The 21965-nt window shown below is 40.4% G+C and overlaps 1 protein-coding gene across 1 annotated transcript; it reads right to left on the reverse strand.

Annotated features, from left to right (window-relative positions):
- Window positions 1-1110: 1110 nt before the first annotated feature.
- On the reverse strand, window positions 1111-17378 carry GTSF1 (gametocyte specific factor 1). Its single transcript, XM_003939275.4, has 8 exons — window positions 17330-17378; window positions 11073-11173; window positions 8874-9000; window positions 8352-8435; window positions 7822-7885; window positions 5342-5436; window positions 4239-4275; window positions 1111-1305 (listed from the first exon to the last, which is right to left on the reverse strand). The coding sequence occupies exons 1-7, from the start codon at window positions 17343-17345 to the stop codon at window positions 4259-4261; spliced, it is 504 nt and encodes a 167-aa protein (XP_003939324.1). The 5' UTR covers window positions 17346-17378; the 3' UTR covers window positions 1111-1305; window positions 4239-4258.
- Window positions 17379-21965: the final 4587 nt, after the last annotated feature.

Raw genomic sequence — 21965 nt, forward strand, 5'->3', positions numbered from 1 at the left:
ACTCTTTAAAGATGTTGTAAGGTACTGATTGATATAGAAACATAAATGATGACCAGAATTGGGTATATTTTCTCCTCCTTAATATGCTACTACATTTTCCAGGAGAAACAGCCGACTTATGAAGATCGCATAGCTGGAAGCAGAAATACTATTGTGCTGGGTCTTATCATGAACCTGTTTTTAAAGACTGGAACTAAATAAACAGCTCTGCTTCATTAGGGGGAGAATCCTGTTTTGTGTAAAACCCTTGGAAGGAGGTATTCCACAGGAGTCCACTCTCCCTTTTTATCTGTCATCTTCAAACCATGCTAGAGAGAGATCTTTTTCGGAAATGTTTGTCAGCATACTTTATCCAAGTCTCTATCTATACCAGATCCCAAATCCTTCCCCCCATACTAGACACTTTTAAAACTAAACCTAATGTGATAAAAACCACACAAAACCCCAAAATAATCCAAACAAACAAAAACTGGTCTGAGGAAATTATAAAATCTTCTTTTAAGGGCCCGTAAGATGCTAGGATAGCCAGAGCTTTGGGTGTTTCAGAAATTTAAGTCGTTACACACATATCCCAGGGTGGTCATCAAGGCCTTTACACATTTAAGCTCTGAAGCTTAATCAAATTTCACATACAGGTGGAAAGCCCATCTCTTCTCCGCAGACTTCCTCCCTGCCATTCCAATCTTAATTCCGACATAATCCACACTTAGACTGACAGCTAGTACAATTTCTAGCTGGAATGTGGGAAGATAAATAAAACAAAACTACCCTAGGTTGGAAATAGGTAGTAAGATGTCCTGAACGTTATAAACAAGAATGGCGTATTTTGCTACGTAAATGTTACCAGTATCTCGTAAATGTTACCAGTATCTCGTAGACAGGATAAACAGATGCACTGATCAGAAAATGTCCATTGCTCTAAACACTAAAAAGAATTTGGTCCATGTGTGTCAGAGAACACAAACACACAGTTACTTTTTCTAACCCAAGTTTCCTTTCTATTTTAGCTGGATCCTATAAGAAAACTTTAAATCATTATGGTTCATTAATGTGGAATTGGACGTGATCTCCGATCTTGGGGCTGCAGGTACTTGACCAAACGACTAAGCTATCTATATCACAGGTTTATTTGAAAGCTTCTGAGTATGAGGGTTCTTGTATCAAATGAGGATTCAAGAGGGGGATGAAAAAACTGTACTTGTCAGTTTAGAAAGTCACAGAGAGATTATCATTCTATAATTAGATGGAGGAAAATGAAGAACCCACTGGAGCAGGAAGAAGCAAGAGTCTTCTATGGTCTGGCATCTGCAAGTAAATGGAGAAAAAAAAAGTTCTCAGTTCCTTTCAATGAAAAAAGCACCAACTACATCTGACAATAGGCCACACAACTATAACCAATTAAATTATCTTGGTCTGCCGGAGGAATCTGCTGTCGTTAATGGCAGAACACCAACTACCTTCTGACCCTTAGCTCTTTAGTACCATTGAGCAAAGAGAAACTTGTTAACGGAATTAAAAACATTCTGTACAGAAATCAATGTACACTCCTGTGTCAAAAGAGTTTCGAAAGTGAGAACAGCAGGCAGTTGACTCATTCAGACAATTGATTAACTCCAATTAACTTATCCTGATCTTTTTCTCACATACTGTATTTACTCATAGTTCAAAAATAGTTGTTGAGCTTTTACAATGTACACTGGGGACAAACATTAGCATGGTATTACCTGTTTCTGAGGTACTTGTCTAGTAAAAAGTGGAGTTGTTGATAAGAACAAATAGGATAAAGCACATTAAGTGCTAAGTGAACAGATCCTTGTCATGTATGTACATTCAAAAACATTTCACCCACACTTAAGTTCCTTAAGGGCAACTTAAGGAACTTAAAGATATAAGGGCATAGTCATATCTTTTCTTTTGTATCCTTCCAAAGAAACTAGAGAATTCTGCAACAACAGGCATTGAAAATAATACTTCATGGCTGAGCGCGGTGGCTCACGCCTGTAATCTTAGCACTTTGGGAGGCCAAGGTGGATCACCTGAGGTCAGGAATTCAAGACCAGCCTGGCCAACGTGGCGAAACACCGTCTCTACTAAAAATACAAAAATTAGCTGGGTGTGGTGGCGCATGCTTGTAATCCCAACTACTTGGGAGGCTGAGGAAGGAGAATCGCTTAAACCTGGAAGGTGGAGGTTATATTGAGCCGAGATGGCGCCACTGCACTCCAGCCTGAGCGATGAGAGTGAGACTCCATCTCAAACAAAACAACAAAAAACCCCCTTCATTTTTATTAAGATGATAAGGTCTGTGGCTGCTTAAGGATTCTTATCTAACCTATTTTTCTGATTCCTCAGGAGTTACACAGAAAAATAAATTTCTTGTGTGTAAGGAGTTGAACTGCAAAAGAGTTCAGTTCTAAAGGTGAAATGGGTCTGGTCTTAAGTTACAGACACAGAAATTTCTCCTAGGTTTTCATCTTAGAGTAGCCATTTTTACTAGACAGCTATTAATATTGTTTGATTGCTAGACACCTTGTATAGCATATCAGAGAGGAACTGAAAATTCACATTTATCCAGGTCTGCTCAATGTATGCTTCTCTTCCAGTGCCCCCTTGTTTTTAGAGACAGGGTCACGATGTTGCTCAGGCTGGTCTTACATTCCTGGGCTCAAGCAATCCTTCTGCCTTGGTCTCCCAAAGTGTTGGGATTACAGGTGTGAGTCACTGTGGCCAGCCCTCCCTGCTTTTGTTTAAGAGACAAGGTCTCACTATGTTGCTGAGGCTAGAGTACAGTGGCTATTCACAGGCACAGTCATGGTGTACTATATCCTTGATCTCCTGGGCTCAAGTGATCCTCCTGTCTCAGCCTCTCAAGTAGCTGGAATGACAGGTACATACCACCATACTCAGTGTATGCTTTTTTGATGCACCCCAGTGCTGGTGTATCCCTTTTCCTTTGGGGACTAAATCCCATTTTCTGGCTTTCAAATATATTTAACAATTTGACGTCAGAATCTACTAGGAAAAATGACTGGTACCTAGATAAGTGTTATTGTCTACAGTTAAGGGATGTTGTTAACTTTCAGCATCTTTTTTCTTCTTCTTACCAGAAGAAACATCAGTCTTACCACAAAATGAAACTAACTCAAAGATCTATCTATTTCACTGTTCAGAGAGAGTGAACAGACTGGAATGCAAGAGGCCAATTATTCATTAATTCAATAAATATTCACTGAGGGCCTACTAACTGCAAAACAGTTGGGATATAATCTCATCCTTAGCCTTTGCAACATTCCCTTTGCCAAAAGCAATGTGGCTGAGCAACCTCAGCCAAGACGACACCTGAAGACTCAAACTGGGCTCTGCCATAGGCACATGAGTGACTTAAAGGAAAGGCTTCATCTGTGAAAAGTGAGAGATTTTGGTCTCTTCATACAGATTTTGTGAGGTTCTGCCAAATCAAATACTCAGGTATTTTGATCAACACTAAAACTGTTAGAAACTCAACACTTTGATTTTTTAAAATTTATTTTATTTTTGAGACGTAGTCTCTCTCTGTGGCCTAGACTGGAGTGCAGTGGCATCATCTCAGCTCACTGCAGCCTCTGCCTCCTGGTTCAAACGAATGTCCTACCTCAGCCACTTGAGTAGCTGGGATTACAGGCATTTGCCACCATGCCCAGCTAATTTTTGTATTTTTAGTAGAGACGGTTTCACCATGTTGGCCAGGCTGGTCTCGAACTCCTGACCTCAAGTGGCCTGCCCACCTCGGCTTCCCAAAGTGCTGAGATTACAGGCATGAGCCACTGCACCCGGTCAGAAACACAAAACTTTTAAGTGCTCATTAAAAAGAGTATGAATTTTTTGATGAGTATTAAACTGTACTGCACAGGGAATGAATTGCAGAGCAATGAAGCACAGCTGTCTGATTAATCTCAGTCCATTAAAAGAGGCGTGATAGATCTAGAATGCAACTTTGATTAAAAAAAAAAAAGAAGGCAATGTGTACTAATGTTAGAGAAAACAACTTGGCATGTTAACAGAATTCTAATTTAACCAGTAGATGCCTATTCATTAGCGTGTAAAGCCATAACAGAGGCTATATACTTAAAAAACACATGCACACACAAAGCTTTAATTTGGTACCATAATCTGAAAGAAAATTGGACCCAAATTGCTTTATGTCCAGTTAAATCTTGCTACCATATGAAGAGATAGTGAAATAAAGCTGAAACACTTACTTGGTGACATAGGTATTCAGTTACTGTGCATTTCCATCTACAAGTAGAAATATTTCAAAATAAATACATCATGCCAATTGAAATTCACTCCATCCCCTATTCTCACTAAACACAAATGACTTATTCCTGGGTATACTGAATTTATAATATAAAAGTAGAAGAATTTAATATTAGTAATCAGATTTCATTCAAGAGCATGAAAAAAGAAAATAGACCTTCAACTATTAAGCTGTTTGGCATATAATTTGGTGACTTCGTTTTCTGGGAAATGGAAGTATCCAGAGAGAAATGTTTTAACGTGAATCCTCTAGCCACTTAAAAATTAGCTCAAGCAGTAGCAAAGACTGAAATAAAGAGAATCTGAATCTGTGGGCAACACTGGAAAAGAAAAGTTTGTATTAAGTAAAAAATGACAGTATCTTGGGTGTTCCCTATGTGGAAATTTCATTATGAGGGTAATATGATACAAGTGTAGTTCCTGTCTACAGCCGTACCACCCTGAATGTGCCCGATCTCATCTGATCTCGGAAGCTAAGCAGGGTTGGGCCTGGTTAGTACTTGGATAGGAGACAAATGTAGTCCTTGTTTACCCGGCATGACCTCTGAAGTCTAGGGAGGACATCTGAATACCATTCTTTATGCTGGTTCCTATGACTTATGACTTTCATTTTCTCTCTATTCTCATTTCGTTTTCGGCCCTCACAGTCCAATTTCTGATCCCAATTCCCTACTGGTATTATGCCTTGAAAAAAATCAGGGATGGCGTCCTCCTAGTCCAAATCATCAGCCTTTTTATTGGCTCCCAATTTTTCTCGTAGTATTTGATGTCAGTGGTCATCCCATCTTGAAAATATTATTTTGGCTTCTGTGATCTTACACATTCCTGTCCATAATTTCTTGCTGATTTCCTAATCTAGTATTTCCTAACCAGGATCAGTAGGGTGAACTGAGTAAAGTGCTTAGGGAATATAATTTAAGGAGACACTCACTTTAAGGGTCATGGAAGTACAAGGTCTTCAGACTGAACACGTCTGAATAATCAAGATCAACTGTATTTAGCACAATAGAAAGAGTAAAAACTATTTTGCCTCCATTTCACTTACTGTTTTTCCATGGCAGAACATAAGGCAGAGATTTGGGAACTCGCATGCCTGAAGCCAGGTTATTCTTATGTTCCATAACTATGTTATTTGCAGGGCTGCAAAAAGATGAATTTAGCTATGTTGGCAGATCAGTATCATTCAAGCAGGCATACGTAAGATAATCAAGATGTGTTTTTTGTAATTTGGGGAAAAACAACAACCTACATTCATCTGAAATGTAAACACATTTCCATCAAAACGTTCCGGCAATTAGAATGATTACCACTTACTTCTCTGGAAAGCTCCCTGTTCTGTACAGGCATTAAGATGGGTCTAACCATTTTCATTTTCTAGAAATTGAGATAAACAGCAATGCCATCTACTGTTCAGCTGTATGACAGGCTCATCAACTCACTCAATAAACATAAGGGATAAAATAAAGTGCTAAGACAACCAAACCGAAAGCAGCAAATCTTCAACTGAGGTAAAATTAAAAGTTGTAGCCAACTGAATTCATTTTAAGTTTTTCTATCCTGGTGCACATAAAATAGTATACACTTAAAATTATTTACTGACCTCAATAGTTAAAAAATAAAAACTTGATAAGCATTCTATTTGGGGAAAAAAGTGAAGTCTAGCCTCTTATTCCTTTATTTCCTAAACCAGAAATAATCTCATTTGGTTTTGAAATTTGATCTTCCAAGGTTGCAGTAATGGTGATAATGCGAAATAGTTTCATTCTTTCTTATTTATTTATTTGCAAGGACTCTTTATGTAACCCAGGCTGGAGTGCAGTGGTACAATCATGGCTCACTGCAACCTCGACCTCTTGGGCTTCAGTGATCCTCTGGTGTCAGCCTTCCAAGTAGCTAGGACTATATATAGGCATCCACCACCATGCCCAGCTTACTTTGTTTTTAAAAATTTTTTTTGTAGAGACAGGATCTCACTGTGTTGCTCATGTTGATTTTGAACTCCTGGCCTCAGCGATCCTCCCACCTTGGCCTCCAGGTATGAGCTACTCTGTGCCTGGCCAGAAATCTTATAGTTTTAGAGCTGGGCATGATGGCTCAGGCCTGTAATCCCAACACTTTGGGAGACCAAGGTGGGTAGGATTAATTGAGGCCAGGATTCTGAGACTAGCCTAGGCAACATAGTGAGAACTTGTCTCTACTATTAATAAAGAATTAGCTAGGTGTGGTGGTGAGTCCCTATAGTCCCAACTATTTGAGTGGCCCATGGGAGGAGGATCGCTTGAGCCCAGAAGGTAGAGCCTGCAGTGAGCCATGATCATGCCATTCCACTCCAGGCTGGTTGACAGATTCCCTGTCTCTCTCTAAAAAAAAATTAGATACAAAATGAGTGAGAAGAAGAGATGCATATTCCTTCCTAACAGGTACTCTGGATTTTCTAATCTCAAATAAAGAATTTTTAGCTGGGTGTGGTGGCTCACACCTGTAATCCCAGCACTTTGGGAGGCTGAGGCAGGCGGCTCATCTGAGGTCGGGAGTTTGCGACCAGTCTTAACAACAAGGAGAAACTCCATTTCTACTAAAAATACAAAAATATCTTGGCATGGTGGCACATGTCTGTAATCCCAGTTACTCGGGTGGCTGAGGCAGGAGAATCGCTTGAACCCAGGAGGCAGAGGTTGCAGTGAGTCAAGATCGTGCCATTGTACTCCAGCCTGGATAACAAGAGTGAAACTCCGTCTCAAAAAAAAAAAAATAAATAAATAAAAATAAAAAAAAATAAATAAAATAAATAAAAAATAAAAAAAGAATTCTTAAGGAAAATGACCTTTTCCTTAACGCTGGTTACCTAAAGTAAAAATGATCCAAGTGGCACAGTGGGGAAATTTTTTCAAAGCATTAAAATAATGTAAAACTGCTGGGTGCAGTGGCTCACGCCTGTAATCCCAACACGTTGGGAGGCTGAGGCAGGCAGACCACTGGAGGTTGGGAGTTCGAGACCAGCCTCACTGACATGGAGGTACCCCGTCCCTACTAAAAATACAAAAAATTAGCTGGGTGTGGTGGTACATGCCTGTAATCTCAGCTACTTGGGAGGCCGAGGCAGAAGAATCGCTTGAACCTGGGAGGTGGAGGTTGCAGTGAGTTGAGATCAAGTCATTGTACTCCAGCCTGGGCTATAAGAGGAAAACTCTGTCTCAAAAAAAAAAAAAAAAAAAAAGTAAACCTAGCAAAAAACAGAACTAAGACATATGAATGTCTGGGACCACTGTTTCCCTTGCTAAACTATAATGTATTTTTGTATCCCTAATGATTAGCACAAAGCACATGACCTTTTTATGAATCAAGAACTAATGCCATGAACTATGAATCAAGAAAAAAATGACAAAATAATATCTAAACTACCATCAAGACACATCATTAAAGAAAGTGGTCAATTCATGCTCCGGTAGCGTCTCTTGATAACAAGAACACTGTGATGTGTTTTTGGGAAGCACTGCTGGGATGAGACCACTTCATTTCATTTACCTGTTGTTGTCACAGTAGTGAGTTGTGCCCCAGACAAATGGGGTGCTGGTCTGTTCCCACAAATCTGTCAAAGGAAGCAAAACATAGTTTGTAGTACTACTAGCTAAGACACCAGTTCATGTTAGTTGAAATTATAAGATGGGAAATAATATATCTAAGTTTTGGAGAAGCAAGTAAAAATTGATCAAGTACCCTGCCTAAGTGACACAGTAGCGAGAATTTAATTGAAGGATATAAACACAAGCGACATAAATAATAATAAACGTGCCTAGTAACAATCAAACACAGATGGTACAATACAATTTATGGAAAAAAACAGATGCAAAGAAGTGCTTTTTCCAATCAAGAGGGATCGGCTGTTCCACGTGTCTGCACAGCGATACAAACGTGCTCGTTTTGGGGCCCAATAAAAATAATAAGGCATTCTGAACAACATGGTATGTTCATAAAAAAGGAAAATCTCTCTTTTGTCTTAAGCAAATGACTTGAGATTTAGACATTGTGAAGAAAAAGATGTAGAGGCAGCTCACCTTTATCCCAGTCTTCATCGCAAGGAGGGCACTGCCATGTGCTCTCAGCCAGAGTCTCTTGTCTAAGGCTCCTGGTTTGGTTGACTGCATGACAATAACGATTGGACATAAGAAGGGGATATTGCCAAGTTATTGTGTTCAAAGGCACTAGGAGCTTAAAAGTTTGCAGGGTAGCCTGTTGGGTCTTTATTTCTGAAAAATGGATAGCATAAAAGCTAAACAGAGGGATTATCTCTTTGCTAATAGAAGAAAGAAAAGCAGAAACAAAAATGTTTACCGTATTTATGGCAATAAAATATTTATTTTTAGATGAATTATTAGTAAAATGAACCAGACTGTTCAGAAAACAGTCTGACACATACAATCTGACAACCTATTGCTGCTATGATACAAATCTCGAAAGTGGAAAAGTCTTGTTCTTCTGAAACAATAAAAGCCAAAAATCAAGCTGACAATGTAGCATAATACAAATCTGAAGGAGATAACCTCCAGTACTGAAACATTTTAGATAGTGAGTCTTACCAACATCTTGCTCAATACAACTTCTGTCATCACAGCTTGAGATATGATGACTAATTTCAGCTCGAGGAACCTGGTGGCGAGCATTGAAGGGACAAGTAGCCAATTTGCTTGCAACATCAGGATGATTCTGTGGAACCAAAATTAAGGGATCTGTCGGTTCTCTGGATCTCTTAAAGTCAAAGGGGAGTAGCTAAGCCTTGTTCTATAAATGCCTCCTCTAAAATTCCTCAATAAACTCCTGGCTTAACTACAAGCAAACTCGTAGTACAAAACTAAGAGGGAATTATTTATTGTTCATACAGACAATTACTTCAAAATCATCAAAATATAAGTCTTTTTGTTATGACTGTAGAGACTGACAACACAGATACTGGGGTTTAAGTGCTTTATGTAGAGTTAAGACATCTTTCCTCCCTGTTTATTTCTCAGAGTCACGAGATTCAGGCAGCACAGCCTGTAATGAGAGAGCTCTCTGGATGTCTTTGAAAGCTGACATTCTGGATGAATAGTAACACTAAAACACACTCTTAGTCTGCATTGCAGTTGTGCCCCTGCAATTGCAATACAATAGTGCTGGAAAATAGCTGTTGTAAGGGAGCCGCAGAAGAGGCAAACCAACGGTTTTTCAGATTAACACAGTGACGCTTATTTAAAGTAATGATGCCTGAAATGAAGCTCTGAACAATCTGACCTTTATTTCAGCTATTTCGCTAAAGAAAAACCCAAATGATAAGTCTACTTTGCTGACCAAGTTCCTTATTTTAAAACAAAACAAAGGGTTTAGTATCACCCATATCCTATGGCAAATATACTAGCAATTAAGAAATTTATTAGAAAGAAAAAGATAGGTCATAAATGAAACTGGAAAAAGTAAAAATAATATGAAGTAGGGAGAAGGCTGGAAAACATATGGGAGTGAGAAACTTGCAGGCATCTGTGTCATTTTCCTTAGTAATATCAGGCATTCAATACAAAAGTTTTGTGGCCAAGGATTAAGAACATTAGAAGAGGGAAGTTATGATAGTGTCTTTTTCACCACTTGGCTCCACTTGGGAAATGTCTGAGAGCCTAGAGGGGACAACGTTATAGTGGTATCTGCTGTTCCATATTATTCAGTTTAATGTTAAGGGATCCTTGCTCTAGAGATTAAAAGGAGCTGGAGAAATAACAAAGACATATTATATCTCGAGGATTATACAAGAAATACTTTTTAAAGGATGTTAAACCTGAATTATATGCAGTTTAGATTAAATACATCAATTATTTTCCAAGCATAAATTCTGGCAGAATTTTGGCTTCTGTATCAGCATTCTAACAACAGTGTCAAAGTGTCTCAATTAATGCATCATTAAAGTAGTTTATATCGGCTAAATTTATAAAAGAGTGACCAGAAAGAAAATCCTTATTTTTTTAAAAAAAGATGTTCATTGTTAAAACTTGGAGATAAAGTTATTAAAAAAAAATTTTTTTTGAGATGGAGTGTTACTCTGTTGCCTAGGCTGGAGTGCAGTGGCACGTTCTCAGCTCACTGCAACCTCTGCCTCCCAGGTTCAACTAATTCTCTGCCTCAGCCTCCCGAGTAGCTGGGATTACAGGTGCCTGCCATCATGCCTAGCTAATTTTTTTGTATTTTTAGTAGAGATGGGGGTTTCACCATCTTGACTAGGCTGGTCTTGAACTCCTGACCTTGTGATCCTCCCGCCTTGGCCTCCCAAAGTGCTGGGATTACAGGTGTGAGCCACCACGCCCGACCGAGATGCAATTATTTTTAGGAATAATTTTTCTTGGGCTAACTTCTAGCTGTTCAAGCTCTAAAATTTCTAAACAAAATAACGAGAAAAACTGAATTATAGGACCCAATTCATATTAGGCCGATGAATACATCAAATTTACGAGATAGGCGGGATTTCTCATTGTTAGCAAAAATTAGCCTATTTACAAAGGGTGAAAAGACTCTAGAGATACCATTTATAAAGGGTCACTCGTTAGTGAAAAAAAAGCCAAAACGAGAAAAAAATTATCCTAAGGAATGAACAAATGCCTTTCTATAAATGTTGGTATTTAACAGACGTGGATTCCCAAAACAATTCTGGCAATCAATTAAAACATTTATGATACAATCATTTGATGTTTATAAAATACGGCCTTTTAAAAGAACTCAGACGGCGTTAGAGAGCAAATTATAGAGTAACACTCTACCTTTCTGCACTTGATAAGATGATAAGGAAACCTGCAAGCTCTGATTTGATGGTTTTTATCATAGGGGCATTGCAATAGCTTCTCAGGGTCCAGGGAGTCGGCTGAAAGGGAGAAGTATTTCAGTAAGTAAAACAATAACAGGCCCTTATAAAACTACAGCATTCCAGGCACACTGGATTTTTTTCAAGAGAATCTGTGATAATAGAATATGGTCTAAAGAAAACTTGGATTAAAAAAGAGTGACTACACATTTAAAATATTTCTGAATCTTAGTAAGTTCAGCAGAACCAGAAAACTCAGGTGCTAAGTCTGTTTCATATTGAATTGAACATAAATCTTGTATTCATGGTTACTCTTATTATAAAACAAAGTTAAATAAAATATCATCCTCTTTTCTAAAAGCGCGAATTCAAGGTTATTCCTATTCTCTAGCTAGTCTATTCAGAGCCTCCCAACCAGCATGCTGAAGTTGAAATGGATAGCTGGTGTGCTAATACACTGATCTGGGGGCCCACTGCAAGTTCCAGACATCCCCACCCCCCATCTCCATAGGCAAGTTGAGAGTTGTTAATCCCCTTCACCAGCATCTTCATCTATTACTTGTATCCCATGACATGAAAAAAGTTGGTAAGCACTGCTCTGTATCAGTTATATGTTCTATGGAAGCTTGAAAAATATTAGTGGATAGATGATTTCTTTTTCATCTGCCTGCTTTAACTTACTCCTATAAGTAGTTCCTGATCTTGGTTATTCTAGTTACCTCTCAAATGAACTAATACTGTTATCAGACAGGTAGTTTTTACTTTTCATATTTTGGAACACAGGTGAGAACAAAATAGAGAATTATTTAATCTAGTAACTATTACATTTGCCAGCTAAAAAAATAGAACAATCTACAAAAACAGAACCTCCTGAGGTTAAGACAACTGCAGACATATGGAACTGCTGTGTGAAAGAAAGACCCTAACCTATAAAATACTACTTAAAACAACCCTCAGGCTATACAAGATGCCTGGGCTGAGCCCCAAATTTTAACAAGTCTGGTTAAGGAAGGGAAATTAAATGGTTAAGCACATTCTGGTATATTATGAGACAAGAGGCAACCTAATAAATTGCTCTTGCCACCCCTGAAGGCAATGATAAAAGTGAAATAAGATAAACAATTCACATTTGATAAGAAGCTTATAAACCAGGAGATTGCTATGAAAATCAGAAGTCAGTGGGGAATTGAAACAGACAGTTTCACTGGAAGAGTGGTAAACATGGAATAAATTGCTAACCATGATCGTGATGCAAATGAGCCAGAAAGGTGACTTGAAGGACAGAATGAATAGGAAGGAAAAGTCTTAAAGGACAGGCAGGCTTATTATGCCAACCAGGCTCTTCTTGACCAGCAATGTTTTCATATTTTTGAGGCTTCAGGACAAACAGGGAGAGTTTACAGATGAAATTCCTGTTAGTTTCCCTTCATTTAATCCATTCCCATCACTAGCAAATGTTAGGCCATGTCAGCAGGCGACAGACTAGATGGTACTGTATGATTCATATATATTATACTGCCCATATAGTAGCATATGTTCTCATTGTAATGCTTTACTTTTTGGTCTCCAGCAATTTAGGTCAACTTTAACCTGGCTTTCTATATTAAAAAAATTCTTTTTGATTTAAAAATCTTTGTCTCAAAAAAAAAAAAAAAAAAAAAAAAAGAGTCTTGTTCTGTTGCCCAGGCTGGAGTGAAGTGATCTCAGCTCACTGCAACCTTTGTCTCCTGGGTTCGAGTGAGTCTTGTGCCTCAGCCCCTAGAGTAGCTGGGACAAAAATCTTTGTGATAAAAACACATATAAGATTTACCATGTTAATCATTTTTAAGTATACAGTGCATACAGTGTTAAGTATTAATATATTTCCACTGTTGTGCAACTAATTTCCAAAAGTTTTTCATTTTACTAAACTGAACCTCTATACCCATTAAACATTAACTCTCCATTCCCTATGCCCTCCAGCTCCTGGCAGCCACCATTCTACTTTTTGTTTTGGTGAGTTTGACTAGATACATCATATATATTAAATCATAGTCTTTTTTATTGTACTTTAAGTTCTGGGGTACATGTGCAGGACATGCATGTTTGTTACATAGGTATACGCATGCCATGGTGGTTTGCTTAATGCTAAGGTGTTTCTCTTAATGCTATGCCTCTCCAATCCCCCAACCTCCGTCTTTTTCTTTTTGTGACTAGCTTATTTCACTTAGCCTAAGGTCCTCAGGGTTTATCCATGCTCTAGCATGTGACAGTATTTCCTGTATCTTCTATCTTGCAATTTGCTTTCTTTTCTTTTTGCTTAATGTATCTTGGAGTTCCTTCCATATCAGTACATATAAGGAATACTTCATTGCTTCATATGGATGTACCAAATTTTTTAGAATTTTTCTTTTTTCTGGTTCACGTTCTCTCATGAGGTTGCAGGATGTACAAAATTTTAAATTGATTTTCTTATTAATGGACATTTAGGTTGTTTCCAGTTTTTACTATTTGTTTTGACAGAGTTTTGTTCTTGTTGTCTAGGCTGGGGTGCAATGGCACAATCTTGAGGCTCACTGCAACCTCCGCTTCCCAGGTTCAAGCGATTCTCTTGCCTCAGCCTCCCAAGTAGGTAAGATTACAGGTGCCCGTCACCATGCCTGGCTAATTTTTTTGTATTTTTAGTAGAGAATGGCCAGGCTGGTCTTGAACTCCTGACCTCAGGTGATCCACCAGCCTCAGCCTCCCAAAGTGCTAGGATTACAAGCGTGAGCCACCGTGCCCAGCCCAGTTTTTACTATAATATACAGTGCTGCGACTAACAATCTGATTTATTCTTTGTGCATGTATGGGTATTTTTTTTTTTTTTTTTTTAGACAGGGTTTCACTCTATTGCACAGGCTAGAGAGTGTAGTGGTGTGATCCTGGCTCACTGCAACCTCCACTTCCCAGGTTTAAGTGATTCTTGTGCCTTTGCCCCCCAAGTAGCTGGGATTACAGGCATGCCTGGCTAACTTTTTGTATTTTTAGTAGAGACAGGGTTTCGCAATGTTGGTCAGGCTGGTCTTGAACTCCTGGCCTCCTGTGATCTGCCCGCCTCAGCCTCCCAAAGTGCTGGGATTATAGGCATAAGCCACCATGCTTGGCAAATGTATGAATATTTCTCTTGGATAAATACCTAAGAGCACTGCATTGAAATGTCTGTGCATTAAAAATTGTAGTAAATACTAACAAACTGCTCTAAAAATTTTTATCTGGCTTCCTGGGAATATAACATACTTTGGAAAACAAAGTAGGTCTGTTTGACAAGCTTCCTCTAAAAGCACAGACTCAGCTGTTCCTCACATTTGGGTAGGGCCCAGAACCCATGGCGAGAAATGGAGGAAACTTCATGGAAATAAGGAACTAGGCCTGACAAAAGGATCATCAGCTAAGAGGTAGAGGTAGAGCCCAAAGAGAGAAGACAGAGATCTTGAGGAATCTACAAGATTAACTTGGACAGCCAGGTCAATTTGGGAAAAAGGTCAAATATATTCTTAAGGCAGTGTTTCTCAAAGTTTAGCTTACTCTCCAGGTGTTACATCACTTGGGGACTGTGTTAAAGTGCAGATTCTGATTCAGAAGGGCTGGGATAAGGCCTCAGATTGTTCATTTCCAACACACTCCCAGGGATATGTAAGGAAAAATACTTGGCTGAAAAAAGTAACAAAGAACTGAGAGACAGAAAAGGGGAGATGTTTTCTAATGCAATAGTAGTATGCTTCCAAGGATAAGCATATGTATATACACACACACACACCCCGCCCCCCTCACATAAAGGGACCTCACATTCTTATTTTTCCTTTCGAGACAAAGTCCTGCTCTGTTGCCAGGCAATGGTGCAATCTCAGCTCACTGAGTGCAGTGATCTCAGCTCACTGCAACCTTTGCCTCCTGGGTTCAAGCGGTTCTCCTGACTCAGCCTCCTGAGTAGCTAGGATTACAGGTGTGCGCCACCATGCCCAGCTAATTTTTGTATTTTTAATAGAGAGATGGGGTTTTACCATGTTGGCCACTGACGGTCTTGACCTTGTAATCTGCCCGCTTTGGCCTCCCAAAGTGCTTGGATTACAGGAGTGAGCCACCATGTCCAGCCTTCTTTTTTTCTTATTAAAAGACAGGGTTGACCAGGCACAGTGGCTCATTCCTGTAATCCCAGCACGTTAGGAGGCCGAAGTGGGTGGATCACCTGGGGCCAGGAGTTCAAGACCGGCCTGGCCAACATGGCGAAACCCCATCTCTACTAAAAATGTAAAAATTAGCTGGCAGCCTGACCAACATGGTGAAACCCCGTCTCTACTAAAAATACAAAATTAGCCAGGTGTGGTGGCACATGCCTGTAATCCCAGCTACTAGTGAGGCTGAGGCAGGAGACTCACTTGAACCCGTGAGGCAGAGGTTGCAGTGAGCTGAGATTGCGCCATTGTACTCCAGCCTGGGAAACAAGAGTGAAACTCCGTCTCAAAAAAATAAAAAAATAAATTAGTTGGGCGTTGTGGCATGTGCCTACAGTCCCAGCTACTTGGGAGGCTGAGGCAGAAGAATCACTTAAACTTGGAAGGAAGCAGTTGTAGTGAACTGAGATCATCATTGCACTCTAGCCTGTGTGATGTGAGCCTCCTTCTCAAAAAAAAAAAAAAGACAGGGTCTTGCTCTGTTACCCAGCCTGGAGTGCAGTGGTATGATCATAGCTCACTGTAACTTCTAACTCCTGGGCTCAAGTGATCCTCATGCCTCAGCTGCCTGAGCAGCTGGGATTACAGGCATGAGCCTCATTGCACCTGGCTCAGGAATTTCGTATCTTAAGTAAAAATACTTTAAGAAGGCTGGGTGTAGTGGCCCACACCTGTAATCCCAACACTTCGGGAGGCCGAGGTGGGTGGATCACAATGTCAGGAGTTCAAGACCAGCCTGCCCAATATGGTGAACGCTGTCTCTACTTAAAAAAAAAAAAAAAAAAAAAAAAAAAGCTGGGTGTGGTGGCATGCACCTGTAGTCCTAGCTACTCGGGAAGCTGGGGCAGAAGAATCATTTGAACCCAGGAGGCGGAGTTTGCAGTGAGCCAAGATTGCACCACTGCACTCCAGCCTGGGTGACAGAGTGAGACTCCGTCTCGAAACAAAACAAAACAACCAAAACCTTAAGAAAAATTAAAGGGCAGGGGATCCCTATAAGAGATCAATGATTCTCAAAGTGTGGTCCTCAGATCAACATCAGCTGGTAACTTGTTAGAAATACAAATTCACAGATACCAGACCTTTTGAATCAGAAATTCTGGGGGTGGGACCCAGCAATCTGTTTCAACAAGCTTTCCAGGTGATTCTGCTGCATACTGAAGTTTGAGAATGATTGTGTTCTAGATATTTAATAAAGATTATTTCTATGTAGTTTCCGTATTTTGGAGATACAGCTCTCCACTGGACTCTTCCTAGAGGGCAGGATGGGACTGAAATATCCTTTAGTTGGAATTTTTAATTATAATGAGAATCTGAACAAGACAGCAAAGTAGGAAGAAAAAGTAGATACTGTTGAAAAGTTGTATCCATAGGCATACACTCAATATTCCTCAAATTTAGTCAGAGGCTAAAAATCATAGGTCTGTGGTATCATGTAGGGTACCAGGTATAAACAAGATAGAGGACTCTGGTTTTGATTCTGTCCCTAACTATGTAAACTTGGGCAAAATTAATCAATCTAGGTTCTATTTTCTCTGTTGTAATACATGATTTTTCAAGTCCCTTTTGTATAATTCAGGTGCTGGCTCTCCTTTGATTTCCTGGGCCATCTAAGGTTCCTGGATTACTTGAGAGTAAGAATCCTTCCCAGATTTCTTATCCTAAAAACCCAATGTACATCACCGCTATTATTTAAGTATACTATATTACTCCTCACAGTAGAAAGTTAGAGGTTACTATCCCTGTGTCATACATACAAGGAAAAGTTGAAGTCCTGCCTCATTTAATATAGTTTAACAAAGGTGTCCTAACTGTGGCCTTTTCAAACCGTTATGACTTCTCATACCTTTTTTCTTAATTTTCAAGCATCTTATTTCAAATTTGGGCAATACCATACAGACTTTTCCTCCTCAGCAGTTGGGGAGAAGTCCGACTTTTTCCCAGTACACTAAAAGTCCTGTAAGATATAAAACTATATGCAAATGATTTAACTTATTTTCTAAAAACAACAAGGAGTACATACTGTAAGTTTCTTCCATGTTGGAACTGAAGGAGCTGAATCCAAGTGCTGGAAAAAACAAAAGTGTAGTTCAGGGAATCAGAAATAAAAATGTAATAAAAGGTAACCCTAACAAGTGGAGTCACTTCTGGAACAGAAACTACCCAAGTTTAATGTAAGAAACCCTTACTCTCCCCACTCCCTCCATTATTTTCTTTTCTTTAAAGCATTCTTCTTGGAATCGTTTTAACATCATGGCCTAACTCACATTCTTGGAAAAAATTCTAGGGCCTACCAAATAGTTAAGGAAAACCAAGTATGACTCTTATAGTTCAAATTTAAGCTGTATTTGGGTGACAAATGTCTACCTTAAGTGCTATGACTTAAGTGCCTGTCACTGTTTAGTATCTGTTAGGGCTTGATACTATTAATATTATTGATTATAATGTAAATATTAATATTTCACATTAGAGGGGGCAAGTCAAGATCACGAAAACACTGTTATTTAAACTTATGCATAAGGACTGGGAGTGGTCACTCTCACGCCTGTAATCCCAGGACTTTGGGAGGCTGAGGCTGGAGGATCACTTGAAGCCAGGAGTTTGAGACTAACCTGGGAACAAAGCCAGTGTCTCTACAAACAAAAAACAAACTTAGCCATGCCAGGACTACGTGCCTGTAGTCCCAGCTACTTAGGAGGCAAAGGCAGGAAGATCACTTGAGCCTAGGAGTTTTGAGGTTCACGCCATTGCACTCTGGCCTGGACAACAGAGTGAGATCCTGTCTTTAAAAAAACAAAACAAAAAAAACCCCTTATATGTAAACACAGAAATAGTGTTTTATTATAAAGCTTTCCTTTCGGGTTCTTAAAAATACAGATAGGCAGGTTACCAGTCTTGCTCCTCTCTAGGACGTGGAAATGCTAGAAGCCTTTGACAGACAGACACACTTAACCTTTCCAATATGCTCAGAAACATGAGTTGACTATTTTCATGACTTTTCTTAAACATGACCAGGAAGGGCCACACTGACATTGTCCCTCTTTCTAGTGATGCTTCACCTCCTCTCCCCCAAGTTTTCAGTGCTAAAGTGGCAGTACTTTTAAGCTTCTCCAATTAATACTTGTTCCCTCTATGCACTGAGGGAAAACTTCTCAATATTAAGACTTAAGAACTGTCCATATTATGTATAACAGTCACAAGAGAACAAATGTGTAACAGGAATGTGAAAGATTAAAAGAGAAATGGTTTCATAGTTTGAATCCTCTTCTATTAGAAATCTCTTCTACTGAGCACTGAGACTAAATAAATTCATTATTGTGGGAAAAACCTAACGTATATAAAACCGTCCCCATAGGAGACTTCTGGAAAGGGTCTTACTGTCTCTAGAGCACGCTCTCCTGTGGCCCCTCATACAATTCTACACTCCTCACCCCCCCGCCCCATTCTATGACATAAGCAGTGGTAGAACCTATAATAGGAAATACAAGTTATCAGCCAGAACTCTACTTTTTTTGCTGCGGAGCCCATTTGTTAATGACAATCATTAGTGAATTTGTCTTAAAAATATTTTTCATGTTGATGTTTTGGATCAAGAAATCCCCACCGTCTTTTTGTTTCACTTATAGGTAGTTGCTTCATACTTTTTCATTAAAAATAAGAGTTTGGAAGTCTGTTTCTTGATTTTAAGTGATGAGTACCAGATTCAGCCGCTTGTAGGAAGCCAACCTGTTCTTCCCAGACAGAAGGACGGACTACAGGACACCAGGGGAACCGGAATTCACAGTTTCATCCACGTCCGTTTCAAGTATCTTCCGCGTCAAACTGTTAACAGGGGATTTTTTACCTTTCCCCAGATCACGCTGAAACGGGCAAACTACGAGGAAGCCATCAGGTGTAGGGGATGGATACAGCCGGCGGCTACTGGTTCAACGCTTAACACAATGCCGGGCCTTAGTAAAAGCATCATTTTTCTTCCGGGCCTTGGTAAAAGAATCATTTTTCTGGCTTTAAACACCACCGCCACCACCACCACTCACAGCAGATGTAATCAATGAGACTAAATAAGAGGAGGCGGGGTAGGTGGTTAACTTAAAAAGAATGTAGAAAAGGCGCCAAGGAGGCCCTCGGGCGGACGACGCCGTGGAACCGGCTGGAAGCCAACACAGCCGCGTTCAAGAGTCCGCAAGGCTGAGGCCCACCGGCAGAAAACTGAAAACGGGATAGTAGAAGGTGAAGGTATCTGGGTACGCAAAAGAGAAATCGTTCAGGGGTGTCCTGCGACGCCTGGCCTTACCTTGGTCCACACAGGCTGTGCGAGTTCGTTCCTCGCGCGCCTCCGCAACGGCCACTTCCGGCGTCTAACGTTGGGCGGTGGGGCGCGGGCCCATACTTCCGGTCACCGGCGGTCTCTGCTCTGGCGTGGTGGGGGGCTGGGGTTTCGGCTGTGGAGCTGAGCTGTGGCCCCCTAGGGTCAGCTCTGGCGGCCCTTCCCCGTGACTATCTCCTCCCCGGACTCCCCCTCCTTGGCCCGTCCTACCCTGGCCCCCAGAACAACAGTGGCTTTCAGTGGGTGGAATTCGCCTTTCTTTCCCCGGCGTTTGTGACAGCCATCTTAGAAAATGGACACCTAAGATCACCTGAGGTTCGGAGTTTGAGACCAACCTGGCCAACATGATGAAACTTCATCTCTGCTAAAAATACTGAAATGAGCCGGGCGTGGTGGACAGTCACCTGCAATCCCAGCTGCTCGGGAGGCTGAGGCAGGAGAAGCGCTTGAACCCTGGAGGTGGAGGTTGTGGTGACCCGAGATGGAGCCACTGCCCTCCAGCCTGGGCGACAGAGTGAGACTCCGTCTCAAAACAAACAGACAAGAAATAGGCACCTGAGGGAATGGGACTGGTAAGAGGTGGGGAGCTGCCTAAAAAGAAGCCTTGTTTGTCAAAGCTGTCTAGGTAGAAAAGTAATTTAGATTTTGAGGGACGAGAAGAGGAATTATGAAGGAGACAGGCAGTACCGCCACAAAACAATCACCAAGGACAGGAATTTTGTGTCTGGCTGTTCTTGTTTGGCATGTGTTATAAAATCCCCAAATTCAAAAGCCAGTAACTATCTGAGAATGCTTGGTAGGATGATGGTTGTCCCAGTCTGATTAAATCGAGTTTTAAAGTGGGGGAGAGAGCTTAACGAAGAGTTGGAGAGGACAAGAGGCCCGGAAGGTTGCAACTTGATAATGGAAAACCAAACGTAGTGGGTGGCTTTGTTCTGGGGAAAAAAAAGTATAAGCTGCAGTTCTTGTCGCCAAAGTGCTTAGAAAAACAAGTCCCAAAGTGGATGAAAGGTTTAATGGCAGTACAAAAAAATGCAAAAAAAAAAAAAAAAGTGGTAGAGACTGTAATTCCTCTAAGGAAAAAATTAATGGAGCCTGAAATGACCTGGAAAGGCACTATAGAGAAAAGGGACTTGTGGCCTTTGAAGGTTAGGCAAAAAAAGGAAGGTGTTGACACTACAGGTAGATCTGGTGGTAATATTTTTCGAAACCAAGAAGTAAAAGATGTGACAAAACATTCTGTGCTGTCCAAGATGTAGGAGGTTGTTGGGGAGATTAGTCTGGGTGCTGAAATACAGGGACTTCTACAGCATTTCAGTGGTATAGAGCCCCAATATGACTTGAGAGGACTATCCTGACAAAAACTGAATGTAGCTTTAGTAAAAAGGATGAGTGGGGCATTTTCTTTCTTTCTTTCTTTTTTTTTTTTTGAGACAGAGTCTCACTCTGTTGCCCATGCTGGAGTGTAATGGCACGATCTCTGCTCACAACAAGCTCTGTCTCCTGGGTTCAAGTGATTCTCCTGCCTCAGGCTCCCGAGAAGCTGGAACTACAGTCAGGCACTACCATGCCTGACCATTTTTTTGGTGTGTGTGTATTTTTACAGGGTTTCACCATGTTGGCCAGGCTGGTCTCGAACTCCTGACCTCAGGTAATCTGCCTGCCTTGGCCTCCCAGAGTGCTGGGATTACAGGCGTGATCCACCACACCGGGCAAGGGATATTTTCATTTTATATCATTAATTTGTGGACGTCTATGGTTACTCCCTCTGTCCTCGTCCCTTCTTTTCCAACTAGAAGAGTTTGCTTCAAGCCATTAGTTCGGATTAAGACACTAAAAAGAACCAAGTGTTGATGGAAGCCAGGCTCAAGCCATTCTTGTAGGCTAGTGGTTCTTAATCTTGTCTGAACCTTAGAATCATCTGGGGAGCTTTTAAGATACACCATGCTAACCTCCCATCCCAGATCAATTAATGTGAAAGAACCTGGCATAGTCATTTTTAAAACCTATCCAGGTGATTTTAATGTGTAGCTAGGGCTGAGAACAACAGACCTAGACACTGTTTTGAATTTATAAAAGCTATTCTTTCACTGGATGGCCTGGGCGATTCATATGGAGGAGAAGCAAACTGTTAGAGTGCTTTGTGAAAGAATTGCAATGAAGGAAAGCTTTATTGTGAACTTAGCACTAAACATTTTTAGAAAAAGTTGCTTTGGAAAATCAGTTTTAGATTGTTAGGAAATATTTTAAAATGATTTTCATGAAATCCTAAACCTCTGAACTTCTCACAATATCATTAATGCAGATTGGTGGGTCCAGTGTGATTTGAACT

This window comes from Saimiri boliviensis, chromosome 7 (assembly GCF_048565385.1).
Source record: "Saimiri boliviensis isolate mSaiBol1 chromosome 7, mSaiBol1.pri, whole genome shotgun sequence".
NCBI lineage: Eukaryota > Metazoa > Chordata > Mammalia > Primates > Cebidae > Saimiri > Saimiri boliviensis.